The sequence below is a fragment of the Caretta caretta genome, chromosome 17 (assembly GCF_965140235.1).
Source record: "Caretta caretta isolate rCarCar2 chromosome 17, rCarCar1.hap1, whole genome shotgun sequence".
In the NCBI taxonomy this organism is placed as follows: Eukaryota; Metazoa; Chordata; order Testudines; family Cheloniidae; genus Caretta; species Caretta caretta.
In genome coordinates this window covers 10,733,550-10,758,511 of record NC_134222.1, presented here as the reverse complement: position 1 = coordinate 10,758,511, position 24,962 = coordinate 10,733,550, and the positions used below count along the sequence as shown (strand labels likewise).

At 45.5% G+C, this 24,962-nt stretch overlaps 1 protein-coding gene across 1 annotated transcript in view; it reads left to right on the top strand.

Annotated features, from left to right (window-relative positions):
• The first annotated feature begins 1,252 nt into the window (after positions 1–1,252).
• CCDC92B (coiled-coil domain containing 92B) overlaps positions 1,253–24,962 on the top strand; it is a 61,537-nt gene continuing 37,827 nt past the window's right edge. Inside the window, exons 1-2 of the mRNA XM_048824234.2 lie at positions 1,253–1,401; positions 10,991–11,144. Of these exons, the coding sequence (XP_048680191.2) occupies positions 1,357–1,401; positions 10,991–11,144 (199 nt within the window). The 5' untranslated portion in view covers positions 1,253–1,356. The remainder of the gene's footprint in view (positions 1,402–10,990; positions 11,145–24,962) is intronic.

Sequence of the window (24,962 nt, the reverse complement as noted above, 5' to 3'; positions counted from 1 at the left end):
AACCCCACACATGGATTCCAAGCATATCACACACGGCCAGGCCAGAGTAGCTCCATTTGTATGTATGGGGGAGTAGAACTTGCACCAAACTGGGGGTAAACCATTCTCTAGACACCATCAAGGAATTCCCCACCCCCACCCTTTTTCACTAAAGATGTTGAATTTTTCTAGTTTCTTCCAAACTCCAGAGGTGAGGGGAACAGACGGGAACATTGTCTCCATGTTCCCTCCCCCACCCCACTTCCCACTGAATTAAAAAAAAAAAATCCTTCTCCTGGGCCATTACTTGTCGGGCACAGTTTATACACGGAACACTCAATATGTGCCCTTACACTTTAAACAGCTGGAAGCAGCTTTGGCTGCAACAGCCGCCTCATGTGCCAGCCAAAAAATCCCACAAGGTTGGGAGCTAATTTTTTTAAGGCAAGATTTACGTCCTGAGCAGCTTCCAAAAACGACGAAGGAACGCGGTGGCAAGTGGTCGAGGAATCATTTCGTGAGCTGGCTGCAGCTCCGGAGGCCTCTGCCAAGGCGCTGGGTGGGTGGGTGGGGGAGAAAGAGGGATTCCTTTCCCAGGGGAGGCTTTTCAGCACCCTGGACAGCACCGCTCTACCCCACCTGCGGGCGGCCAGAGAGTTTTATTCCGCCTTCCCCTGGACCCGCGGGGATGCGGGAAGCCGGGACTCGGGCGCCTCCCCGGAGACGGACCGTGCACTGGGGGTCGTGCGTTGCCGGGGGTCAGAGCTGGACGCCTGGCCTCTCACCGGGGGCAGCCGAGCAGACCTGGAAGCCATGGGGCGGCTGGAGGGGGCGAAGGGCTCCCACCCAGGCAGCTCTCTTGCTGGGGTGATTTTCCCCCGACCCCCCCCCATCCATCCCCTCTTCCCGTGCTGAAATCAGCATCCTCCGGCGCAGCGGGCACCTCTCCCGGGAGGCGCCCGGGGATGATTTCATCACGCGGAGGTTGTCAGTGCAGACAGCCCGGCTCTGAGCTCACCAGTTCCGGTCACGTTGCCGTGTGTTTACGCCTTGCCTGGCTGGCTGGCAGCTCTGCGCTCCCCGGCAGCCTGCGGCTTGCAACCCGGTCCGCGGCGCTGGGGAGCGACCCGGGCCCGGCCCTGCCATGGAGACCGCCACTTCTTGGCCAGTGCGCCGGGAGGAGATCTAGGGCAGAAGGAAAAGAGGGGCTGGGGGAAGGGGGGGTTGCATTGCGCCCCCCCCATCTGAGGATTTTTTTTGGGGGTGGGTGGGTTTTGGGGATGCGGGTGAACGCTGGGAGGGTGCCCTGGCTTTTCTAAGCCTCCACCCCTCCAACAAGCTTCGCCCTTGTCCAGCTGCTGTGCAAGATCTCCCTTGATGACAGCCTGCAGCTGCCAGCACGTTCTCCTGTCGCCTCCCCAGGTAAGAGCAGATGGGCATGTTGTCTGGGGGGGGGGGGGGGGGTCAGCAGGGGAGATCTGGTCTTGGAGATGGCGGGGGGGGGAGAAGAGGTGCGACACAGAAAGTCCGCGGGGGGGGGGGGGGGAGGGAGCGGCGGCGGCATGATTGCATGGAAACTCCTAGTGTTCATGAATGTCCTTAGCTGAGTGGGACTCAGGTCCAGAGCAGCTTCAGAACTTGGATGATCATCAGACAAAGTCATCCTGGGCTGTGTCCTGCTCAGATCTGTCCTCTCCTTTAGACTAGACCGGGGGGGGGGGGAGAGGCGGAAGAGGGAGAGAGAGAAAGAAGAGAAGAGAAGCACCTTTAGTGCCTGGTTAAACTCAGAAAAGAATTAAACACTAAAATCTAGTGGGTTCAGAGCCTGTTCAGTGACCCTGACACCAACTTCTCTAATTAAAACCATGCCCTGAGTCCCAGCAGGGCCCATTTCACTGAAGCTGGGGTGGTGCAAGGAGAGCAGTGGGTGGTGAATTCCAGCTGTTTGATGGCGGGGGGTGGTGGTTTTGATATCTCTGCCAGTGCTAAGTTATTAAAACCCTTTATAAAAACACGCTTTCTCTCCACCCCACATGAGAGCATTCCCTTGTGCTCTCCAACTAATGAAGGGCTTTAAAGTGGTTCCAAGCTGCAGTTCTTTCCTGCAAGAATTAAAGAGCTAGCACAGATTTAGCTTTTCTAGGGCCAACAGAAGTAACATCTCCCTAAGAGGATATGCAAGCAGGTTTTAGACCTACAGTGGTGAAAAGGTCTTGTGTAACCTGGGGGAACTTTTCTTCCTGAAGTTGCCTGGAGCCCTTCTTGGTGCAGTTTTAGAAGTTGCCTAGGCCTGGGGCTGATAGCTCTTCCTTCCTGGAGCTTCTGGTGCAGATAATGGTTTCAGAGGTGCCTGAGACTCTGCAATTGCTGGTGGAAATAGGTGGAGTCCATGAGAGTTTTGCCATTCAGAGTTTTGAATTCAGTGACTTCAGGATCAGGCCAAAGGAATCACTTATGATCTCTGCACAGTGTTGATCGTGGCCCAAATTCTGCTCCCAGAAATGCTAACATGAACCGCGGTAATTCCAGTGAAGCCAAAGAACAGAAGTTGGCCTTATGTTTAATGTATGTAGTGAAATAAAAAGACATTAGCTGTTACTCGGGCAGGAATGTTTAAATAATTGATAGGAAACAGCTTTTTGATTCATGTTTACCCTGATTGAAGCAGATAATAAGACTAGCAACTAGGAATCTTTAGGTGTATGAATGCTGTTATACCTTTTGAAATTTGCCCGGTTCCCTTTGCAGGACTGATGCCCAAAAATTCACAGCAATTTATGGTGTATTCCAAGTAGTCAACATGAGGAGTTTATCTACTAGTAATAAATCTGTTCAGAATTCTTCAATTTAGTTGAGATCAGGCTCCTGCCCGGGGTTTAAAATGGTCTATTTTTTTTTTTAAACACAAGTCCTTTGCAAACATTTTCCTGCCAGTAAATCAAAGAGTTTCCACTTAGTAATTAACATGTACACTGAACCAATAGTGAGCGGGACTTTCAGAGATTAAGACCTGAAGAGACCATTGTGATCACCTAGTCTGGTCTCCTGCAGATCAGAGACCCTAGAACTTCAACCAGGAATTCCTGCATCAAGCCCAGTAGCTTTTAGAACGGCATCTGGTCTCAGTGTAAAGACTTCAAGTAATGGAGAAGTGTTGGACGAAGACTGGGACACGAACAAGGGATCTTGTGCAAGAGACCTTGATTCTCTTCCTAGCTTTGCCAAAGATTACCTGTGTGACCACAGGTAAGTCATGTATGGACTGAGCCACTGCCCACTGAAGAGTCCTTCTGTTGACTTTGATGGGCATTGGATCCAGCTCTTGGTACCTGATTTTCATGGCTCCTATACGCTCGCCACCTCAATGGTGAGTCAATGGGAAGGAAGTGCTGGTGCTCAGCATCTCCGTGAATCAGACCCTTAACCTCTCTGTGCCTCAGCATTCCTATTGTAAAACAGGGGTACAGGTATGTACCTACCCCACAAGGTGGCTATGAGTTTGTTAGTGTTTGTAAAGCACTCCAAGGTCCTCGGAGTAAAGTGCTTTGAGGTAATTGAATGGAAAATGCTACAGAAGGGTAAAGCATTACCAATCAACTGTTCCTTGGCCAATAGGAAAAAATACTATACATCAGGAATTACAGACGATGACCTGTGCATAGCTCCTCATCTTTTAAAATGGCACAGCAGTTAAATCTTGTGAAGTGACTGTTCACCTATATTCATTGAATTAAAATACTCAATGAATTGTTGCTCTCTCTACTTTACAGTAAAGGCAGAGAAAAAAAGGAAACAATCATTCACTGAGAATCAGGTTTAAAAATTAAGCAATCCAGGTAGGTTAACAGATAGGCAGATTGCCACTGTAAAGCAGTAATTCAGCCATAGGGTTCCAATAATATAACACACTTGAGCAAGTTATAAATGTTAATCGGAACCCCGAGATTGAATTACAGCCTTAGTAATTGTTATTGGCCCTTACATTGATACTCAGAATATACAGAAGCACAATAAATAGAAGGGGAACAGAAGACTCATTTCTTAAAAATGAAAAGATTTGAAGAGTGGGTTTAGAGCTTGTGAAAGGTGACAGAGTGGCAGCCCTGAGAAAGCTCAGTGGTAGCATGAGAGGTATCATTGCATTTCAACCCTGGTTTGACCCTAGCCTTAGCTCCACCAGCTAACGTAGACAATGACTCAGTTGAACTCTTCCATCTCTGGCTTCTCTGCTGTTTGCCCTTAGTGACAGCAGCGTGACTGTGCCTTCTTACCAATGATGCCATGGCATTCCAATGAACACAACTAAGTGCGTGTCATGTCAACACAATTGTGCCAGTCTCAGTGTTCACAGCAATTTCACACACATGCCTCCTGGTGATACAGCAGCTCTCTAAAACTTAAAAGTTGTGAAGAAGTCCAGCTCTATGGCCCCCATTCAGCAAAGCACCGAAGCATGTGCTTTAAGCAGGCGAGTAGACCCATTGAAGTCAAGCACGTACTTAAGAGGGAAGATTTCCAAAAGCTCAAATAGGAGTTGGGCAGCTTACTGTCTTGGGAAATCTCCCTCTGAGTGCTTTGCTATATCGGTGCCTATAAGAACTAGGTCAGCCACTGTGCCAGTCAAAGGAGCAGGATACATCTTCTAATAGATTTAAATGCCTTAGATCTTGGTTCTAATTTCATATTGGTGTTGTACCAGTGTAACTGCATTTAGTTTAATAATACTTAGCTCTTATATAGGACTTTTCAATCAGTAGCTCTCAAAGCACTGTATCCCCCATTTTACACATGGGGAAACTGAGGCATGGCTCTGAAGTGACTCACCCAAGGTCACCCAGCAGCAGAGTCAGGAGTAGAACCCAGGTCTCCTGACCTTAGTGGAATTACTCCTCATTTACACTAAGTCAGTGGAGAGTGTTTAGGCTTCTAATGGACTTGGAGCAAAGCTTGCAGTTCTTACAGCAGGAATTTTACCCGAGTATCTATACTAGAGGCCAGAGAACCATTTCACAAGGGAGGTAGAGGGAGACATCACTGGAGACTAGAACTAGTTAGAAACTGGTGATAGTGTCCACTAAAATTTTGGAAAGAAGCAAAACCATGCTCCATTGTTTAATGTTTACTGAGGAAATGTCAGAGGGATTTTAATTCATTCTTCCCTTCTTCACTGGGAGGGGGGGAGAATCTATTTTCCACTGGTAAAAAGGGTCAATGGAAAATTTTCAACCAATTCTAGTAGAGACATTTAATGTAGACACGACAAGATCACTTGAAAATAGCACTATAGATATGTATGTACTAAAGTGCTCTGTCCAGACTAGTGACAGATGTTTCCAGAGATGTGATTCCCACAACGTCCCTTTAGAAACCCTGTTCAAAATCTGGATAAATTCCACCTTTATGAATTTCCTGATATTCACTTAGGCCAGATTCCGATCTTGGTTACACCTCCATAAATCCAGAGGCAGTGGAATTAGTCTAGATTAATACCAGGGTAAGTGAGAGCAGAATGTGTCCTTTGCTGCAATATGATTTGTATTTGCAGGGTCTCATCATGCCTGGACAATAGAGTCAGGAAAACGTTATAATCATTATAATCACAGAAGCCATTAAAAGTGATTCCGCAAGTACTGTAACAAACATACAGCCATAAATAAAAATATCCCCCTAGCATTCAATGAGTACTTAGATACCTACAAGATGCACATAAAAGGAGCGCCAGCTCAGCTGAAATTGTTATGGGCCATCATGCCATGTCTTAACCTCTGCACATTGTTTTAGTTATAAGTGATCAACCGTTAGATGGTTAAGAATGGGTCACAGTCTGGTGATCTGTTAGTGTCCAGCTGCTAGTGCTGTATTTTGAATGGGACGAAAACACTAATTATATTTGTGTTCCCAGCCTAAATATTCTGAAATGGGATGGACTTAACCAGAGAAAACTAATGAACAGGACTAAAGTTATATTGCTTCTACACAGAAAGATAGGAATAATTGGGAAGTCAAACTAATATAGACCTGGATTTTATTAGATTTAAAAAAAAAAAAACACACACAGAATTTAAGGACTGCATTGAGACTTGGATGACATGCCTTCCTGGGAGAGTCAGGAACCCCTAGAGACCGCTACATGGGCTATCCAGACATGCAGGGGTAAATAGGAAAAGGAGTATTTGGGCTTGATGTTTGTTTACATCGCTCCCTATGTAAAGGGACCTTAAAGCACATATAAATTATACTGTCTAGCGTTGCGTAAAGTGTTCTTTGTATAAGTGTGGATCTGGCCTTTGCTATCTATTTGTGTTTACAAATCTCATGAGTGGGTTTCTGTACCTCCCATGAACTGTTCAATCTAGATGGTGGAAACAGCATTAGAAGACCAGAAGTCTTGTTATTTTGCATTCATAAATGCTCCCAGTGGTAGCCAATGGAAAACTACAACCACCAAAATAAGCTACATTCACGTTTATCCAAATTCCCTCTTTTTGGTGTTTTGAAGAATCCAAACACACAGCCCTAACACAATTCTAATCTCAGCAATACTGCCGGGGCAAATCCAGAGTGACCCCATGGATTTCAATGGAATGATCAGAACAGAGATCCTGGTTTTTGATCTTCTTGGACTGCAACAATGAGTAATTTCAGTTTGATGCCCCAAGCAGCACGTAAGAAAAGAGAACATTAATTGTGGCTCATGGCTCTAAGCAACTGAACACAGTATCAGGCAACGTCACAGATTTGGTACACCCCCCGTTTTGGTCCTTGTTGACAAATGTAAGCCTGACATCAGATGTAAAAAGAAAGCATTCAGTGTTGGTTAGCCCATCTCTGCTCCCATTGAAGTCAAGGGGAGTTTTACCATCAAGCAGAGTTAAGCCAACCACCAGTGAGCTTTCTTGAAAGTCCTAGCCCAAATGCCTCACTGTTCAGAAGACTTCTTGGCAGCTTTGCTCATGAGGATGATCAGCATCATTTTGCATACATTAAAAGGAGATGAAATCTGACAAACCTATCTTCAGCTGGTATAAACTGGCATAGTTCCACTTTAAATAGCTAGTACAGAGCTCTCAGGGAAGTAAAGGATAGTTCAAAGGAGTGGAAACACACTGGGATCAGCAGAGGAATGGGACTGGGACAAAGTCCACACCTCTCTTCCCAAAAGAAGAGAAAGCCATCAGCACTAACACTGCACAGTGGAGGTAGAGCTAAGGACCAGTCTTTCTAGGAAGTGTGTCTTACAGGTTCCTCCCTGAGCCTGATCTTCAGAAAATGTCTGTTACTGCCACACATGGGGAACGTTCACTGTTTCTCTCAAGCTGCAGTAGCTCATGCTTTTAGCTCTAGAGGTGCCCCTTCTGCCCTCCCTGACCCCCATTCAATCCCCAGTGGTCAGCCGAGATGGCAGCTATCACATAAGAAAGCCTCTCCACCCCCAAAAGAAAACCTTCTGCTCTATGCCAGTGGATGGTATGGTCTTAGCCATCAAAAAACAATCCTTAATAAAAAAAATTTAACTGAGACGGTAAGATCTCTCATAGTTAGAGCAAGGTCTGAAGGACTTCCCAGCCATGTTGGAAGTCAGACAAGTCACTCACCTCTGTGGCCGAGTTCCCTCATCTGTAAACTGGGGCTAAAACCACCTACCCATCTCCTGGGGTGTGGCATGGCTGCATCAATGAATATCTGTAAAGTTCAATGAGATCCTTGGAGGAAGAGTGCTATACAATGCAAAGTATTACTAGAGTGGACTTGTCTAATACCTGGTTATCAGCAAGTGATCACAACAGTAGCACATGTAAATATGGCTATATTAAACACACACAGCTATTAATTTAGCTTTAGTGCCTAATTTTGGAAGTCCTGATATTAAGGCTCTCAAATTTTTAGAGGTTTTGGCAACAGAAAGCATTGAAACTGGTGTTTGCCAAGGCTTATTACAGTGATCGAGCTTATTTGATTAAGAGGTGGGGGGGGGGGGAATGCCACAGAATTAAGAAAAAATCCATGGGCTGTAAGCATAATCTAAAGCGTTTGCTTAATGTTGATACTGTTATGGCAAAAGACATCAGATGTAGAGGAAAAAAGAAATGGGAATAGCTTCTACGTAACAGAATGATGCACTCCATCCTTTGGAAGATTTTGCCAGCAAGCACAAGCCATCAACATGGTTTGATGCAGATAAAAAAAAAAATCTATTGTTTCCCCCACCCTCTGGGTTTTATGCATGGAATAAGGATGGCTACCACATCCACATGTGATGGTGTTTCCCAGGATTACAGATTCTTTGAGGTTTATTTTTATCTCTGCGGCACAGTGGCACAGGTAGGCAGGCTAATGCAGCACCATTACAGAAGAAATTAACATGTAGCGATGAACTCCCTAACCTCCAGGAGCTCATCCTCCGGCAAACAGAGTTGACATCACCGCTTGCCTGTCATGTGAATTACCAGCAAACATTGTTACTTCCTCTATAAGAGAAGACAAATCTCCTTGCCACATAATACTGATTGGGTGAGACAGAGCATATTGTATTTTTCATGCATTAGATCTCATGCATTCAGAGTACATAGCTTGTCAAAGGACAACTGATGGGCCAAATTTACCCTGGTGTACCACCACTCAGGGGTGAATTTGTCCCAGATAGAACTCCACTCAGCGATGAATCTGCTTTTAAAGCATAACTGTAAGATGTGTGGGAAAGGAAATACACTGCAGCATTTTCTGCATATAATTACTGCTGCTGTTTCAGAAAAACTAAACAAGTTCAGGCCAGGGCAATACTAGGATAGGAGACCTCCAAGGAAAATCCAGGAAGTGCATCAAGTGGTCATGTGATTCAGTAAGTGATACCGTCCTCCCCCGCCCCCATCCTGAACCAATGCCCCTTCATAATGTTGTGGGGGGGTTGGAGACCACAGTGCTTTTGAATTTGCCTTCTTTTAAATAAAACCAACATCCTAACTGACTTTTGGTCCTTAGGAAACACATGATAGTTTTGGAAAGAGCAGGGGTGTTAGCCACAAATTTGGATACAATTATATCCTTCCTAGCTAAACTTGGATTCTGGTGCTCTGGCCAGTCTGGTTTTAAAGTGTCCCAAGCAATGGAGCTTCCCCTGATTTCTCAAAACTATTTCAGAGTCTTAGTCCATATCACTGCTGTGCTTCAGATAGAAGTTGCTTCACCTTAGGCCACAGCTCTACCAAAAGCCTCACACAAAGTATTCACATGCACTTTAGCTCTAGGAGGGACAAAGAAGTGGATTCAGAAAAGCCATTTTATTTCTTTAAGAGGTCAGGATGTCCTAGAGATGGGGCTGAGCTGCAAATTGCAGCTCAGAATCCAGAAACAAATCCCTCTCCAAAGTTTGGTGTCTGGATTCGGGTCAAGATCTTATTACAGATCATAGGGACCAGCTACAGAATTTGGATCCAGATCAGAGTCCAGCTTCCAACCCAGGGGGTGCAGATCTGAGCTTGGTTTCAAGCCTCTGTAAAGGAGAGAGGAAATTCACTGTAGAGTGCTATGTATTAACTGCTCCACTGAAGACATATGTAGTACAATAGAGACCATTTGTATCTTACACTGATTCTTAAAAGCAGTCCCCAGTGTAGGAACGTCCCTATACTAAGGGCCAAATTCTGCTCTGTTATGCTGGTGTAAATTTCAAATCAGTGGAGTTGTTCCAGTTTATATCAGTAACAGAGGACAATTTGGCTAAGCATTTTATTCCTTAACCGTTCTTCTGCCATCCCATCATATTTTATGGACATGTACACACTAAAACATTAAGGTTGCAAAGTCAACCCTCAAAAGTTAGACAATGCCTAATTCAGCCTCCTTGTGCCTATGCATTAAGATGCAGTCTTTAAACATCTGATCGCATACTATTTTTTCCCACTGGACCCCTGCCTCATTCAGAGCCGGACTTGCAGAAGTGCCAAGTACTCTCAGCTGCAAATGAAATCAATGGGAGCTGTGCTTTGAACATATGAAGTGCTATCTAATGCTATGTACTCTTAAAAAAAAATAATAATCAGGTGCTGGATGTCTGAAGTCAGGTAGAAAACAGCTGATACTTTTGACCTTATTCCCATTTTACAGATGGAAAACTGAGGCATGGAGATACCACCACCACCCCCCCACACACACCTCTCAGGCTGTTGTGAAAATGAAGTCATTAATCTTTGATACATTGATACTATAGTGAGGAAAGCCATTCAAAAACCACCACACATGAGGAAATGCATAATTCTGTCTTCAGAGCAAGGTTTGAATAGTGGGCAGTAAGTAAGGAATGTATGCCCCATGCAACAGTGAGGATAAAACAAAACATTGAATAGCTGCTCATTCAGTGAGCACCAAACATTCTGTGCCCTGAATGAGGAAGGGGTCCTATGGAAAAAGAAATAAAATGGAAGAGTGTAATGAAAGACTGCAAAAGGCATATGCACAAAGGTTCTGAATTAAGGTTGCACAGGCATTTCAATGCAATTCTAGCAGTTCCTAGCTTTTTAGTACTTGACTGTGCAGTCTTAATGTTCTTATATGAGAGAGAGATCCTAGTTTCTAAAAAGTAAACTAAAAAACATATCTGACATCAGTTGATGGCACGTGGATCATCAGGCCTAGATTGCCTGCTCTACCTCAGATCCCATGTGTGACCCTAGGAAAGCAGTTTAATCCGTGTCTCCATGCCCCATATACACAAGGGGGATGATAAAACTTCTCTGCCCAATCCGTAATACATGTGAGACACCAAAGCGATGGGGGTCTTAAGTAAAAAGCTCTGGTGAAATCTCTCTAGGTAAAGGGACTCACAGGGCCCCAAATGTGTGGGAAGAGAAAGGAAAGACTGGGGTTCAGCTGCTCGTAGTATATCTCCAGTAGCGTTAGGCTCCCCTTTTAAATGTCTCTTGTAAAGCTGCAGGAATAATTTTCACCTCCCCAGTTGAATCACAAGTACAGTACACAGCTGCATGTCTGATCACGAACCATTTACTCCCTCCAGGCTTGGATTGTTAATTTTGTTGCGATGGAGACCGTGTCCCTGGAGCACCAGATCCAGAGCGTGCAACGACATATCACCTTCCTGAAGAAGGAACAGATGGAACTGCTCCATGACCTGCACCTCGAGATTCTCCGATTGCAAAAGCACTGTACAGGTGAATTTTTGATGTCATGGCTAGCCTCACTTAGGACACCTACATACATCTTCCCATAGAAGAGGTACCACAGACATGAAAGCCATGTACACTTTGAAGTGTGATACTCTCCCATTATGGTGTACAGGAATTGAGTAGTTATCCCTTTAAGTAGTTGTGAACCCTCTTGTGGCGCTCACTGTGTTGTATGTTTTAGAAATCAGCCAGAGCAGTGTATATGCATAACTAGGCCCTACGTGTTTCTGTAGGTTTAGTGACATGGTTGTCAGGGCCCGACTGTGCCTGTGTGATTTCTTTGTGTGATTATTGCTGTGTAAAGAGCAAAAGACACAAGGGGAAAATGGATTCCAAGCAGGAGTTTGTGAATTTCCTAAAGGAGAAGGCGGCACACGCAGGCTTAGAAGCCACTGAACAAGGAGAATAGTGTCCTACTATAATTACCCAATGATTATGCAAGATCCAAAATCCACAACCCATGAAGCAGGGAAGTTCCAATCCATTTCACAATCCAGAACCAAACTCCACAGCTGGCCTTTATGTCTACCAACCAAGAGAGCCTTGCAGCATTTCTTGAAATGCCTCTCTTCATTACACGTTTTGATGGACAGAAGGTTAAATGCTGCTTTGCAGCCTCCAGGCTAAATTGTCTAAACAAGCAGAGGACACAAATGGGATTGTAAGAGGGCTAAGGCTCCACCACGCCACCTGCTTAGGCGAATGTGACCTACCAAGATTGTGGCTCCTGATCTGCTGTGAACACTCCCTGCTGTGAGCCAGTGAATTGGGAGTGGGTGAAGCCAAGGAGCTGGGGAGCGAACAAAGCTTTTGCTCTATATCTGCGGCTTATTGGTCAGGTGCAAGGATGCGGGGGGGGGGGGGGGGGGAGAGCAGCACTTTGCAAGGACTGGAATAACTTGTTCCTCTCCATGTTCTGAGGGAGAAGCATTTCCCACACTGCAGCCGAAGGTAAGATTTCCAGCTCGGATAGACATACCCGCACTGGTGCAGATTGAGCTAGTGCGCTAAAAATAGTGGCATGGCCACAGCTGGCTGCACTGAGTACAATCCCAGCTGAAACCCGAGGTACATACCCACAGCATCTAGCCCCGCCTGCTGCCCATGCAGCCGCAGTTACACGGCTATTTTTAGCAGCTAGCTGAATCAAAGCTTGCGCATGTAGCTCTAGCTGAACTGGAAATTACAGTGCCAACCCTGTTATAGACATTGCCAAAGAGACGTGTCTAAGGACAGTATCTCCTGGGGGATAGCTTGTGCACCACCTCTTGCTTATCATGGCTGTGCCTAAAGGCAAAAATCCAGTCCTTAACTGGCTGCAGGGAATCCAATGCTGTCCTCTTTGCTCACAGTACCATTGCAGACAATGGGATGGTTCATGGAGCAAGATACTCCTCTATAGACCCCCCCACAGGGGGCGGGGAGGTTCCCAAGCTTGGGCTCCAGGCTGAGCCCAAACACCTACCCTGCAGTTTTAGAGCCCCACAGCCCAAGACCCTTGAGCATGAATCAGCTGACATGGGCCAACCCCAGGTGTTTCATTGCAGTGTAGACATACCCGGAGTGTCCTTAATCCCGAATACTCACACTGTTGGCACAGTTCTCATTTTACAAACATGGTCCTACAATCCTAACCAGGCATACGATGATCCCGCTGAATCCAATTTGAATAATAGCCACTAAAGCTTCTCTCGCAGTGTGGGTAACAAAATGCTACCTTGGCTGAGATACATGCTGGAGACTATGGGCACGTTTTACTCTGACACTCAGCTGGCAGAGACTTGTGCTTATAACCCATCATTGTAAAGCTACCCTTTGGTTTAATTCTACAGTCGATCACAATGCACTTCTTGAGAGAAAATTAGCTTTTGCAGTGTTCAGCTGCTACTCTGTGTTTGACTCACTATTGCTTTATCTTGCATTATCTATACTGCAGCAATTCACTGGTTGGGGGGGGGGGGGGGGAGCATGAAAGATGATCCTGCCACTTCCTCCACTGATCTGTGCCTTCAGAGGTATTTTGCCTCTTGTTTATGGATTCAGATGTAAAAACAGTTCATTCTTTCTCCCGCATGCGTAAGGACAGGAGAAAGGCTGGGCTTCATTGATAACAGCAGGGATGAGATCATACCAAAAGTCTCCTTCAGAGCAACAGGAAATGGGATCTTTTCTTCTTTTTTGCAGTGAGGAAATATGAAATCAATTCTCTGACCCCCACCTCAGTCCAGAGCAGCTCAGTAACATGCAGCATCAGCAGCCCTCTTGTTTTGCTGCTTTAGGACAGAGATGCTAGATGGATGCTAAAGCTAGCAGCATAAATATATTGGGTTCCCCCCCATTGCTCATCTAAAAAAAAAAAAATCTTGTCTTGTTTAAAAATTCATGCCAAGGTATCACAGTACAAGCTGCAGCTTTTTCCTGCTGCAAAGCAACCTCCCACCATTTCCACAAGATTCGCAGTTTGTGGCCTGGGAAATTTTGTTTAATGATACAATTGTGCAAGTGACAAAAGGAAGAGCTAGCTTTTAAATGCTAGCCCAAGGGGTAATGTTGTAAAATGCAGTTTCAGAGTAATACCTACTTTTACATAGTACTACTCTTCATTAGATCTAGTCTGAACTCCTGCTTTAACACAAGGCAAAGACCCATACCCAGTATCTTCTGCTCTAGGCCAGAAGTTCTGTGAGCTATCATAGGAAACAAATGGTTAAGGATCTCATCACTTAAATATACTGTAGGGGGCAATCCAAATTTGACAAGGAAGTGGACTAGACTGTGATGGGGCCTTGACCTTCGTTTAGATTTCCTAGGTTCTAACAACAAACAACTAATGCAATCTCCGATTTCTACGATTCATGAATACAGCATAAGTTCCCAACGTGGAGAAGTTAAAGAATTACTAAGGGACTGATTCTGCGAAGTTATAGGACACCTGAAGCATCCATAGGTTTGGGGGTTTCAGAGGCTGCCCCCAAGGAGCTTCAGACTTGCAGTGTTTAGGAACCCCACAGGGCACATGCCTGAAGATAAAACCTTCTCACAGAGCTTAGGCACTGCACAGGAGAGGTGTGGCCAAGGAGCTTATCTCCAGCTCTGCAAGTCTTAGACATGAAGCTTGAAGCTAAGAGGGGGTGACAGGACCACAGATTCACCATGTGCTAACTGGGGAGCCACAGGAGCCTTCCGTGAACCTGGGGGGTTGTGTGAACCGGAGTTTGGGAAAGCGAGGGTCACTTTAAAATCCTGTTGTTGCCCATGGCAGGAGATGGGCAGGTCAGAACGGATTTGTGTCTTCATCTGGAGAGGCTTTACGAAGAGCAAATGATTCACTTAACTCCCTCCCATTGCTGAAATTTGTTCTAACTCGTACAGTATCTTTCATCAATAATTCAGCAATGACTAATTACTCATTGTCTTCTAGCTCTCCTCTCTCTCACTGACTCCAAGGAAACAAAGATAAGTCTGCAGTGACAAAATAATCTATTTTCCCCATCCCTTTCATACTTTCGCTGTTCTATTTTTTAACTAGACCCAAATGCAGTACTTCCAGCTATGAGAAGAAATAGATTTCTTGTGCATAAATCAGGTTTGGAGGCTTTGAAATGCCCACTGGCTTCAATGACCCCATTACATACTTGGACATTATAGATCATTTCTTCCCCACCATGTCTAAGGATAGTACCATTTTACCAGATCAACTGGTGTAAATCAGCAGTGCACCACTGGCTCCAGAGCTAGGCTAATTTTTGCTAGCTGGGGCACCATAAGACTTCTATACCACTGATATGGTCATCTATCCTGTGTCCGACACCTTAGTATCGGAGTGCCTCTCAAAGTCATAGATGCATACACAAGATGTGTGTAAATTAAGTCCAGCATAGGCAGAAGCAATGTAAGATCCCACACACCAGTGTACTTCACCTTGGTCCTGGATGTGCCCATGAGCCATTTAACCCTTGATTTCTTGGATGAAGTTTCCAAGACGGAGGACCATTGATAAGGCTAGTTTTAGTGAGGAGGATGCCTAGCCACTGGGAACCAGCCTGAGACAGAGTATCTTATGTTGTATCAGTGGCCTGTGTGACATCAGACAGCAGCGACTTTTAGTCGTGATCATTCAGGGCTAGGATCTGATGTCACATTTTCAATGTCGTCTTTTATCTTTCAGTAGGAGGCTAGCCCTGGGGAGAACCGTATGGCATAGTGTCTGTTCTAAAAAGCAACTTTTTGCTACTTTAGCAAATTCTCCCATTTCCCAGCATTACCTTTCAGAATAGCTAGTTTGTCTTAATCCTAACTTCTTAGATTCCAGAGGAATTCTAGACACAGGTAAGCAGCGCACTCCAACATATGCACCATTTTCCTATTTGCTTGTTGTTTCTGGTAATAAGCCTCTCACCCAAAAGGGCTTTTTCATTCCTGTTGCAACATTTTGTCAATATTGGGTTACTAATAACGACTCATCAGGAAAAATCTTTAAAAACCACTGCACCGCCTCCTCCTGTGAGGTAGAGAATCAGAGATCAGCAAGAACCCTTTGGACAGCCTGTCAAATGCGCTGTAGATTAAGTAGTGGCTTCCCTCCCCTGAAGCCTTCCCTGAGGCCCATAAACATCTATTTAGCACCTTCCACATGTAACCACAGCATGAGATTTGCCTGCAAGACAACCACCATCACCTGCCATGTGCCAACAGGCAATCTCAGGTGGACCACAGGATGATTAATTCTGAACCACCCACCTTTCCAGAAGCATGCTCTCCCCACCCAAAGTATCCAGTCAAGTTAATGGATTCCAGGAACCTCAGTTCACCTTTTCACAGCTTTAACCAGTAAAGCTTTGGAAAGAAAAAAATAAAATAAATAAATAGAGTGCAAGTTTACAGAAGACTCCATAAGCAGGAAGTGAAAGGCATGTAAAGTCTGCTGAATATTTGACTGGAGGTCATAAATTACAACTGGTTAATGGCATTCACAGCAGTCAGAGTGAGATTCCTCGGTAGCAATTTACCAAATGGAGTTATCCTTCCAATGGAGGGACGGGGACGACTCAAATAGAAGAATTCCAATCCTTGGAGCACCTGGCCAGCAAATTCAGCTGAAATCCTACTTCGCCTTCTAGCACTGTTTAGATGATATGGGATGGGGGAGGGGAAAGCATCTTTACTAAATATTGCAGCCAAAACCATTTCAGACAAATCACATTCCCTGGGTCAGTTCAGAAGTCCCCCCCACTCCCCCAGTATTTACAGTATCAGGTTTTATAGGAAGAAAAATGCTGTTAACAGCCCTATGGTGATTCATTTATTGAAATGACAGAAAACTTGGCTTCCCGTCCCATCCCCATTTTCATTTGGGCAGCATAAACACGTCAGAAATAGAAATGGATTTGTTCTGACTATTTTTCCTCTCTCCTGATCCCTCTCCAGTAATTAGAAGATAAACTTAAATCTTCTGGCAGTAATTCGTGCGATCTGCTAGCGCCTCTGAACAGAGGGCTGTGTAAGGGAGAGCTTGGGCAGGAGGCACGGGGCCTGAATTTCAGGAAGAGGTCCTGAGGTGGCAGCTTGAGGGATTAGCCATGGAATCCAGCACTGACCATAGGAAGTCTGAAAGATTTAAGAGACTAGTGATTTTTGGGTTGCCTCATCTTTTGGGTTCCCAGGTTGAGCCACCTTAAAGATTTTCAGGGGGAGAATGCTCAGCGCTTTCTGAAAAGCAGGCCACTTTTTAAAGTGTCTTCAGTTGGGCCCCCCCCAAATTGACACCCAAATATCACTAGCCATTTCTGGCCTTGAGTTTTATTCTCCGTTCTAGAACATGACCTTGAGCAAGGCATGTCACTGGGCCACAGCCAGAGACCCCGCTGGGCTAGAGCGAGGCCTCCCGCTCGTTCTACATGGACGCAACGCCACTAGGCCTGGTTCTCCATTGCCCTGCCCCTTGTGCCATCATTTATACCAGTGCACAGTGAGTGTAAATGGCTCCCATGGTGGTGTTTTACACTCACTTTTCACTGGTGTACAGGAGTGCACAAGGCCCATCACCCTCAGTGGAGTAACTGCTGGTCTGCACCAGTGAGAGTGCAAAATAGGGTCCCATATTTCTCAAATGACAGTATCCAAGAAGCTTTCCCTCCGATGTCCCCCTTCTACAGTCTTAACCCTTCCACAACACATGCATCAATAAGACAAAAGCAGCACCCTTCCTTGAGAATAACGGACAATACTGACAGGCAGAGGTTGGATTCCACGTTGGATGGATCCTTGTTTGACCATCTGGATTGTCTTGAGAAATGGCAACGTATAAGAGAAGCTGCCTCACCAGTGGCTGCTTACACCAAGCAAACTGAAATAAAACAGTGAATCACTCAGCTCTTTCCTGTTCAAAGTCAGCACTGTCAGGAAATATCAGTGCTAAGGAGCAAAAGTGTGTTAATTTCCCTTTGACACAGCCACATGGAGGGACCAACCCAAGCTTCCCAAACTAGCCAGGCAACACAGTTGGATGAAGCAAGGTGACCATTGTGTAGTGTAAAGGCAGTTTACTCAAGCCAGGGGATTCTGAGGGCAGCAACCAGCACACATTTACAGAGTGGAACAGGAGCTAAACCGCTCTGTAGTGCAAATGCTTGGAGTTTCTATTGTTAAGTCACCTAGCTCATCTCCCTCCCAGGTCAGGGTTGTTGTTCTGCTCTCAGGTCTGCAGGCTTGGCAGTATGTTGTTTATAACCCATCCTATTTTAAAATTAAATGAAGGAATCCAAGTTAAAGGAGAATCACCAATGGGGAAGGATTTTAAAACATTTGAGGGCCTTAAATGAGGTTGATGTGCTTTAGTTGTAGTGATAAGCAGCGGTCCATGGCCCTGTTCTCCCAGAAGGTATGGGAAATTGCCACTGAAGTCAGTGCAAGGTACTTGTAGCCTGGAGAGGGAGAATTGAAGCAGCACAATTTGGACTTTGTTTAGAGCCCTCTTCAGCTTTGCCAGAGCAAAGACTGATTAAAGATGGTGTGATTTAGTCTGGGGAGAGAGGGAGGGAGATTAGTGCTCTGTGACTTTGCCTCTGTCTTGCATGTGACATCTTACTAGTATATAAAAAGCATTTCCAAGACCTGAAGGAAGTTAATGCTGAAGAGAGGAAGGGGGTGTGTGTGTTAAAGAAAATTTAGGTCACACATTCAAAGAAAGCAAGACAATCAAGGTCCCATTGCAGCAGATGCCAACCCTGCTTGGAACACTCCTTTTGCGGGAGTGGGGGAGGGAGAAGGGGGAGTGAAGGCCTGACAGTACATGAATGGTGCCACCAGCTCTCCCTCCCACGGATACTGTACCACGCGCGTTGCTTACGCAACAAACTTACCTTCCACCCCTGGAAAGCCCAGAGTTGGCTCGCTGCTAAATTCAGCATGAGGCCATTATAAATCACAGTGCTCTCCCCACCTCAGACTAGACCATCAGTAATTTCACCTTGATAGAAAGTCTGTATCTTGAGACAATGCAGACCTAGAGGGACAAGCTCAAAACATCCACTAGCAAAGCTAAGGTCTGATCCTGAAGCCTTTACTCACATCAGTCCCCACTCATATAAAAGCCCTTACTTATGCAGGACACTGCTCTTCCAGGTTCTCTCTTTCCTATGTAGACAGGAGCCAGATTCTGCAAGTCCTTATTCAGATGAGTAGTCCTATTGGTTTCAATGCAGGATCAAGGCCCCCTATTATGTATATCAAAACTTTGAGACCTAAATTCACCCCAAGCCAGGGAGAGCGGTGTCTTGTTCTAAAATACAGCCACAGGAGATTTTGCTGCGCTTTTAAATGCACCTTGTATCCCATTTTAGCTGTAGAAAAATAAAGCGGTCGATATTGATTTCCAATGAACAGAGTGCTGAATGGTTTCCAGAAATTACAGTAGGTTCTCCATTACCGGTACAGTCACTACAGATTTATTTTTAAAGACAAAGCACAGAGGCCTTGGGGGGGGGGGGGGAGGGAAGGGCGGAAATCAAGCCAAGTGATTAGATTCTGAAGTGTAGCAGTGCCTAATGTGATGTGCTACTGTGGAGATTAAAGTCAATATGAAAGCAGATTAACAGAAAAATCTAGGACAAAGATTAACCATTTAAGTTCAATTTTTGGAAAAAACCTAGCAATTTTGATGTTACTCTCCCCCGCACCTCCCTTAGCTCTCCAGCTGCTTTAGGTTTGGTGGTTGCATGATAATTATCTTGAAAGATAATTTGTAAAGGTTTGGGGTTAAAAGCAAACTATTAATAGATGCAAATTCACCCCACCCCTATCCCCATCATCCCTAGTAAAATCATGTTTGTAGCCCAAGTCTAGGAAGAGGGAAAGAAACAGGATTCTTGGGTTGAACAGTCGTTTTTGTAACACATATATAATCATCCCTGAAAGATCTTTGTGTGAGAATGAATGGCCAATGTAGTTTTTAACTGAGATTCATTGAAGTGAGAAGCTGCACATTTGATCTGGAGTAACTTTAATGGTCTTGGGTTGACATTTCCCTATGGTCTCTCACCAAGCAGATTTATTCCCAAACCACTGGTTTAATCTGACCGTATAAAAATCAAAGCTGAAAATATCATCCTAATTCAGAACTGGGACAACTCTTATGCATGTGTTTGCATGATCAGAGCCTAACTTCATGCATCCGAGTAGACCCATTGAAGTCAATGCACTACTCACTGGAGCGGGGTTCCTAAACGTGGTTCGTGGCTTGTTCAGGGTAAGTGTGCCTGGCGGGCCGTGAGACACTTTGTTTACCTGAGCGTCCACAAGTACGGCCGCTCGCAGCTCGCCATTCCCAGCCAATGGGAGCTGCGGGAAGCGGTGGCCTGGCCCGTGCCACTTCCTGCAACTCCCATTGGCCAGGAACAGCAAACCGCAACCACCGAGAGCTGCGAGCGGCCGTATCTGCGGATGCTCAGGTAAACAGAGTGTCTCGCGGCCCGCCAGGGGCTTACCCTGAACAAGCCACGCACCAAGCCATGAACCAAGTTTGGGAATCCCTGCACTAGAGTTGGTTGAAACTTGAGTTTCTATTGGTCAGGAAATTGTGACATTTCAAAGTTTCCTGTTGCCCTGAATTTAAAGATTCAGAATTTCCTGGAAAATTAAAGTTTAAGATTTAAATTTCTGAAACCGCCTTACTGCAATGTTTCGCTACAATAAGGTCGAAGCAGTCATTTTGATACACACAAACATAGCCATATATTAGTATTTTTCCTGGCAGTCAGAAATATGAATTGTGGCATTTTGGATATGAACAAGAAGTAGAATTAGACCTGTCATTTCTACCCTTCTTTCCATCACTGCTTAAGGTCTGTCCTCCATCCCCAGAGGACGCAACCCCTCTGCCCAATGGTCAGAAAGGCATTGAGGGACTCCAGAGGGAAGAGCAGCAAGCCTTCCTTGGATATCGGAGAGGGCTGCCACCAAACTGATATGGGGCTTTTGAAATTGCTGCTAGGAAATCAGAGTTGAGAAGCCTCAAAAATGCAGCAAAGAAGCATGTGCATGAATTGTGCACATGGACACTTTTATGCAATGTTTTCATTGTGCATCCCATGAGATTTGATGCTTTCCTTAAAGCCCCAGCTCTGGAGTCGAACAAAAACCGGAGAATCTCAGCTTTCATTTTGAAAAGATAATTATGGAGAAAAGCTTGAAAACGTGATCTCTAAAGCCTCCAAGACTGGAAAGCAAAGTAAAAGAACCCAGAAAGCAGAGTTCTCATTTTTAAGCCAATCTGATGATTTGGGGGTGGAGGTGTCTGACTCCTGAGTTTTGAATCTTGGGATTGGCAATTCTGAGTATGTTCAGTATTGATGTAAAGAACTCCCATTTGCCCCGCACAACAAGTTTCATTGTTCCTACAAAACCCGAGGAATGATGCTGCATGTTCTGGAGCACCATCTACTGGCACTTTATCTGTTAACATCTACAGAGCTTCTGGAACAGCATGCACGCACAAATATACACAAGTGCATACACACACATGCACCCAAGCAGAACTATGTGAATGCAAGCATAGGTAGCTATGCACACACAAGCACTCACACATGAGCATGTATGTGTAGAGACATGCATGAGACAAACATTCATACAGCATGTTTTTCCTAGGAGTTAAAAACTGATCTTTGTTCAAAGACAGCCAGCACCCAGGTTTTTTTTTTTTCCCCCCCATTCTCCATCTTGCAATGCTCTTTGCTGCTAGCATGGCCTCCCTATGTAACCACCTCTGGGGCTGCCCCGATTGCCCGGTGACTGAAGACTGAGCTGTGGTGTGACTGCGTAAAGCACACTCCCTGCACGTCTCTGCTCCCGGCAAACAGCATGACAAGACCCAGGAGTCACAATAAGCTGCACTTGATGCTGGTTTTGCTTTTCTTAGTGAAAATACTTAGCTCTGATGCCATGCTTTTTCATGCTTCAAAACGCTCCACAAACATGAACTCCACAGCCCGGTGACGTAGGTACAGACAGCCCTCATTTTGCATGTGGGAGAAACTAAGGCAGAGAGGTTAAGTGACTTTTCCAAGGCTACAGATGGAGGGAGTGCCAGAGCCAGGCTGAGGATTTAGGAGCACCTGGCTCCTCTTCCTGTGCTCAGAGCACTAGACCCTCCCCACCCCCCATCTCTGTCTCCCTGACCTACCCCCTGTTAGGAGTTACTAGATACAGGGATTCTGAAGCAGTGCAAAATGCTTGGCATTTCAACTGTAGACTCTCCTAGCTCATAACCATTCTGTAGCAGTGCTGTGTCCAAGTCTAATTCCTGTGGCTCAGCACCTGTGAAGCAAGACTATAGGCTGCCATGCAAACAAGTCCATGGGTTGCCAAGTATTGGACACTGTGTGGTTGGTGCACTTAAGACGGCTCTGCTGTGATGCCACCAGGCTTTAGAGGAACAGGATGGAGGGGAGCGTGCAGTGGCAAATTAAGTTAGAATGCCTGGGATTTGGGCCACCAGACTTGAGGCAGCAGGAGGCAATGACAAAGAAGTTGCAAGAGGCAGATCAATAGGACATGCTGTCAGTTGAGGCTGTCAGTTGCTGGTCTGCTGAGATGGGGTTGTGTTAGCTGGACTACTACATTTGGAAGGAAACCCCAGGTCCATTAGATATATCTGGGATGTAGAGTCTACTTGGGAGTCCCCAAAGTTTTGATGGATCCAGGCCCCTTTAGCTTTAATCCACCCATATGGCACTTTTCCAAGGAGCAGGAGAAGACATAAAGGCCCCCTTTAAACAGTGATTCTGGAGGGCCTTCCTTTCTCCAAAGAAGCTTTCAGAGAGGAGTTTCCTTTCCCCCACCGCCCCTTACAACAGTACTTTAACTTGGTGTGCAACGTTATCTAGAAATGAGCCTGAGCACCAAAATTTGGTTCAGATTTCAGCACACACACACCAGCCTCAACGTCTGGGCACGTGCAGATCTCTTACAGAAATAGAAACCAGGCAGAAGAGAGGAAGGATGTTCCTGTGGCTAGGGAGCTGGTTTGGGGTTTGAGAGACCTGGGCTCATTTCTCTGTTCATACCACAAAAACTTCCTGTGTGATCTCTAGCAAGACACTGAGTCTTGATCTCAATTCCCCTTCTGAGAAATAGGAACAACAGCACTGCCCTACTTCATAGTGGTGTTGTGAGGCACTATGGCAATGGAGGCCACGTAAGTATCTAAGATAGAGGAGAAAACCTGGGTCTGGAGTCAGGTTCTAATTCCAAATCCCCGCAAGTTTGAGAGGCATTTGGATGTGGGAATTTGCTTTGGAAACATCCCTGTAACGAGCCTGGACTGTGTAGAAAATTCTGTGAAAATCCCCTGCATTCTAATTTCTTTCTTGAACTGAGCATCTAAAATTAGTGGCTACTTTTGAAAGTTTGGCTTGCCTGTAACAGTCATGACCCTGCGGCATCCACAGAATATCAAGAAATTACACTCCTCACCAAATGGTGATAGGTTTCCTATCCAGTGTGTGTTGCTGGTGATGCCACATGATGTGAATAACTATCCCGTCATCATGAACAGCACATGGGCAAATGAGATCCAAAAGCAAACTGTCAGCAGAATTATTAGCTAAGTACTGGTGTGTTGATTAGTGCCCAGGTGGAAAACAACTGCAGGGGGTTCTGTGAATTACTGATAGGCAAACAACATGCAGGACCCTTCCCTTAAAATAATTTAAAAAAAAATCTCAGACAAGACGGACAGCAGGGATTACCCAAGCTTCCCAAGTTTATTTGTTAATAGATCAGTAAGGGTATAGGATTTTATAGCACAGGAGGCATTTGATCTGAATACAATTGCTTGAGGCATTATTAGAGTCAGACTATTGGGAGCCAGGGGCAGGGCCTAGGAAAAGAACATCCTGCCTGGAGAGGTGGCGCAGGATCTGGTTGTATGCTTTCAGGAGATGCAGCACAGAAAACACAGTCCAGGTGGGCAGGGAAGGGAGACTTTATGCCACTTTTTTTTTTTTACTCTGGAGTCTGGGCCTAGTGCAGCCCTCTGCACAAGTTAGAGCAGCTATTGGCGGTTCTGATTTACAGCAGCCTTCTGATGCTGTCTATGAGCTGTGTCACAACCCAGAATTTCCATCTCAGCATGCGCTGCTGAGACACTGGGGGGGAGGAGGGGGCAGCCTAGGGCCACTGACAGCAGCCCTACACTAAAGGAAAACTCCTAGGCTACTTGCAGCCTCTTTATAGCAGTAGCACTTGGGATGGGGGGTGAGAATCTCTCCTCTACTTTTATTAGGCTATTATTTTTATTCCAGTAACATTTAGAGTTCCCAGCCAAAATCAGGGCCCCATTGTGAGGGCACATTAAAAGCTCCCACTTGGAAAAGCCTGTGGTCTAATCTGGGACGCCCAGGAATGCTGTAGGATTGTTTTGTAAAGGTGTTCCCTAAGTGACAGGGAGAGAGACAGCACGCTGCTGGCAGACAACAGGCAATGGCTAGAACAAAGAAAGGACAAAAGTGCTACTCCTGCTGTAGAAAGACCTCGTCATTCTTAAACACGTTGCACTGCTTAGATACTATTCTATGTCAGTGGGGGGGGGGGGTTTAGAAATGCTGACAGAGAGAGACAGTCAGATTCTGCTCTCTGCATTGGTGTAATCCTGTTGATTTAAGTGGTGTGTTTCTGGATTTGCACTGGTGTAACTTAAAGCAAAATCCTATGGGTCTCATCTACAAAATATTAACAAACAGTTAATCCAGCTGGTGATATAGCTGTCTGTGTGGGAGAACAAGGAACAGCCTGATAAAGCAAGCCAGGAATAAAACTCCCCATGGAACAATAATGACATATTTCTGGAGGTGACTGACATAATCACAGCAGTTTTGCATAAAATAGTAAGTCTTGTTGGTTTTCATGGTTAAGGAGAAAGTACAGTTGGTCTTTCCCATTCGAGTAAGGGCTCATCTACATGATGCATTCATGCACAACATGCTGGTGAACACTAGGTGGCCCAGGTGGACCCTGCTGATATGCACTACTAGTTCCCTATTGCACACGGAGAGCACCCCATTTCAAACAGGGCTACATTAACGCGCACTAGGAAACTTTCAGCGAACACCAACAGGGTCCACGCAGGCCAATTAGTGCACGACACGGGAGCGCAGACTAGAATCTACACCCCCAGCTAGCGCACACTAACGCACCATGTGGACAAGCTGCGACGCAGCCTCTCAGTCCCCTTCGTCTCCAAAGGGGTCATGATCAGCATCTTCTCATTGTTACAGGATATCTAACTATTTGGCAGGCTCTAAAAGT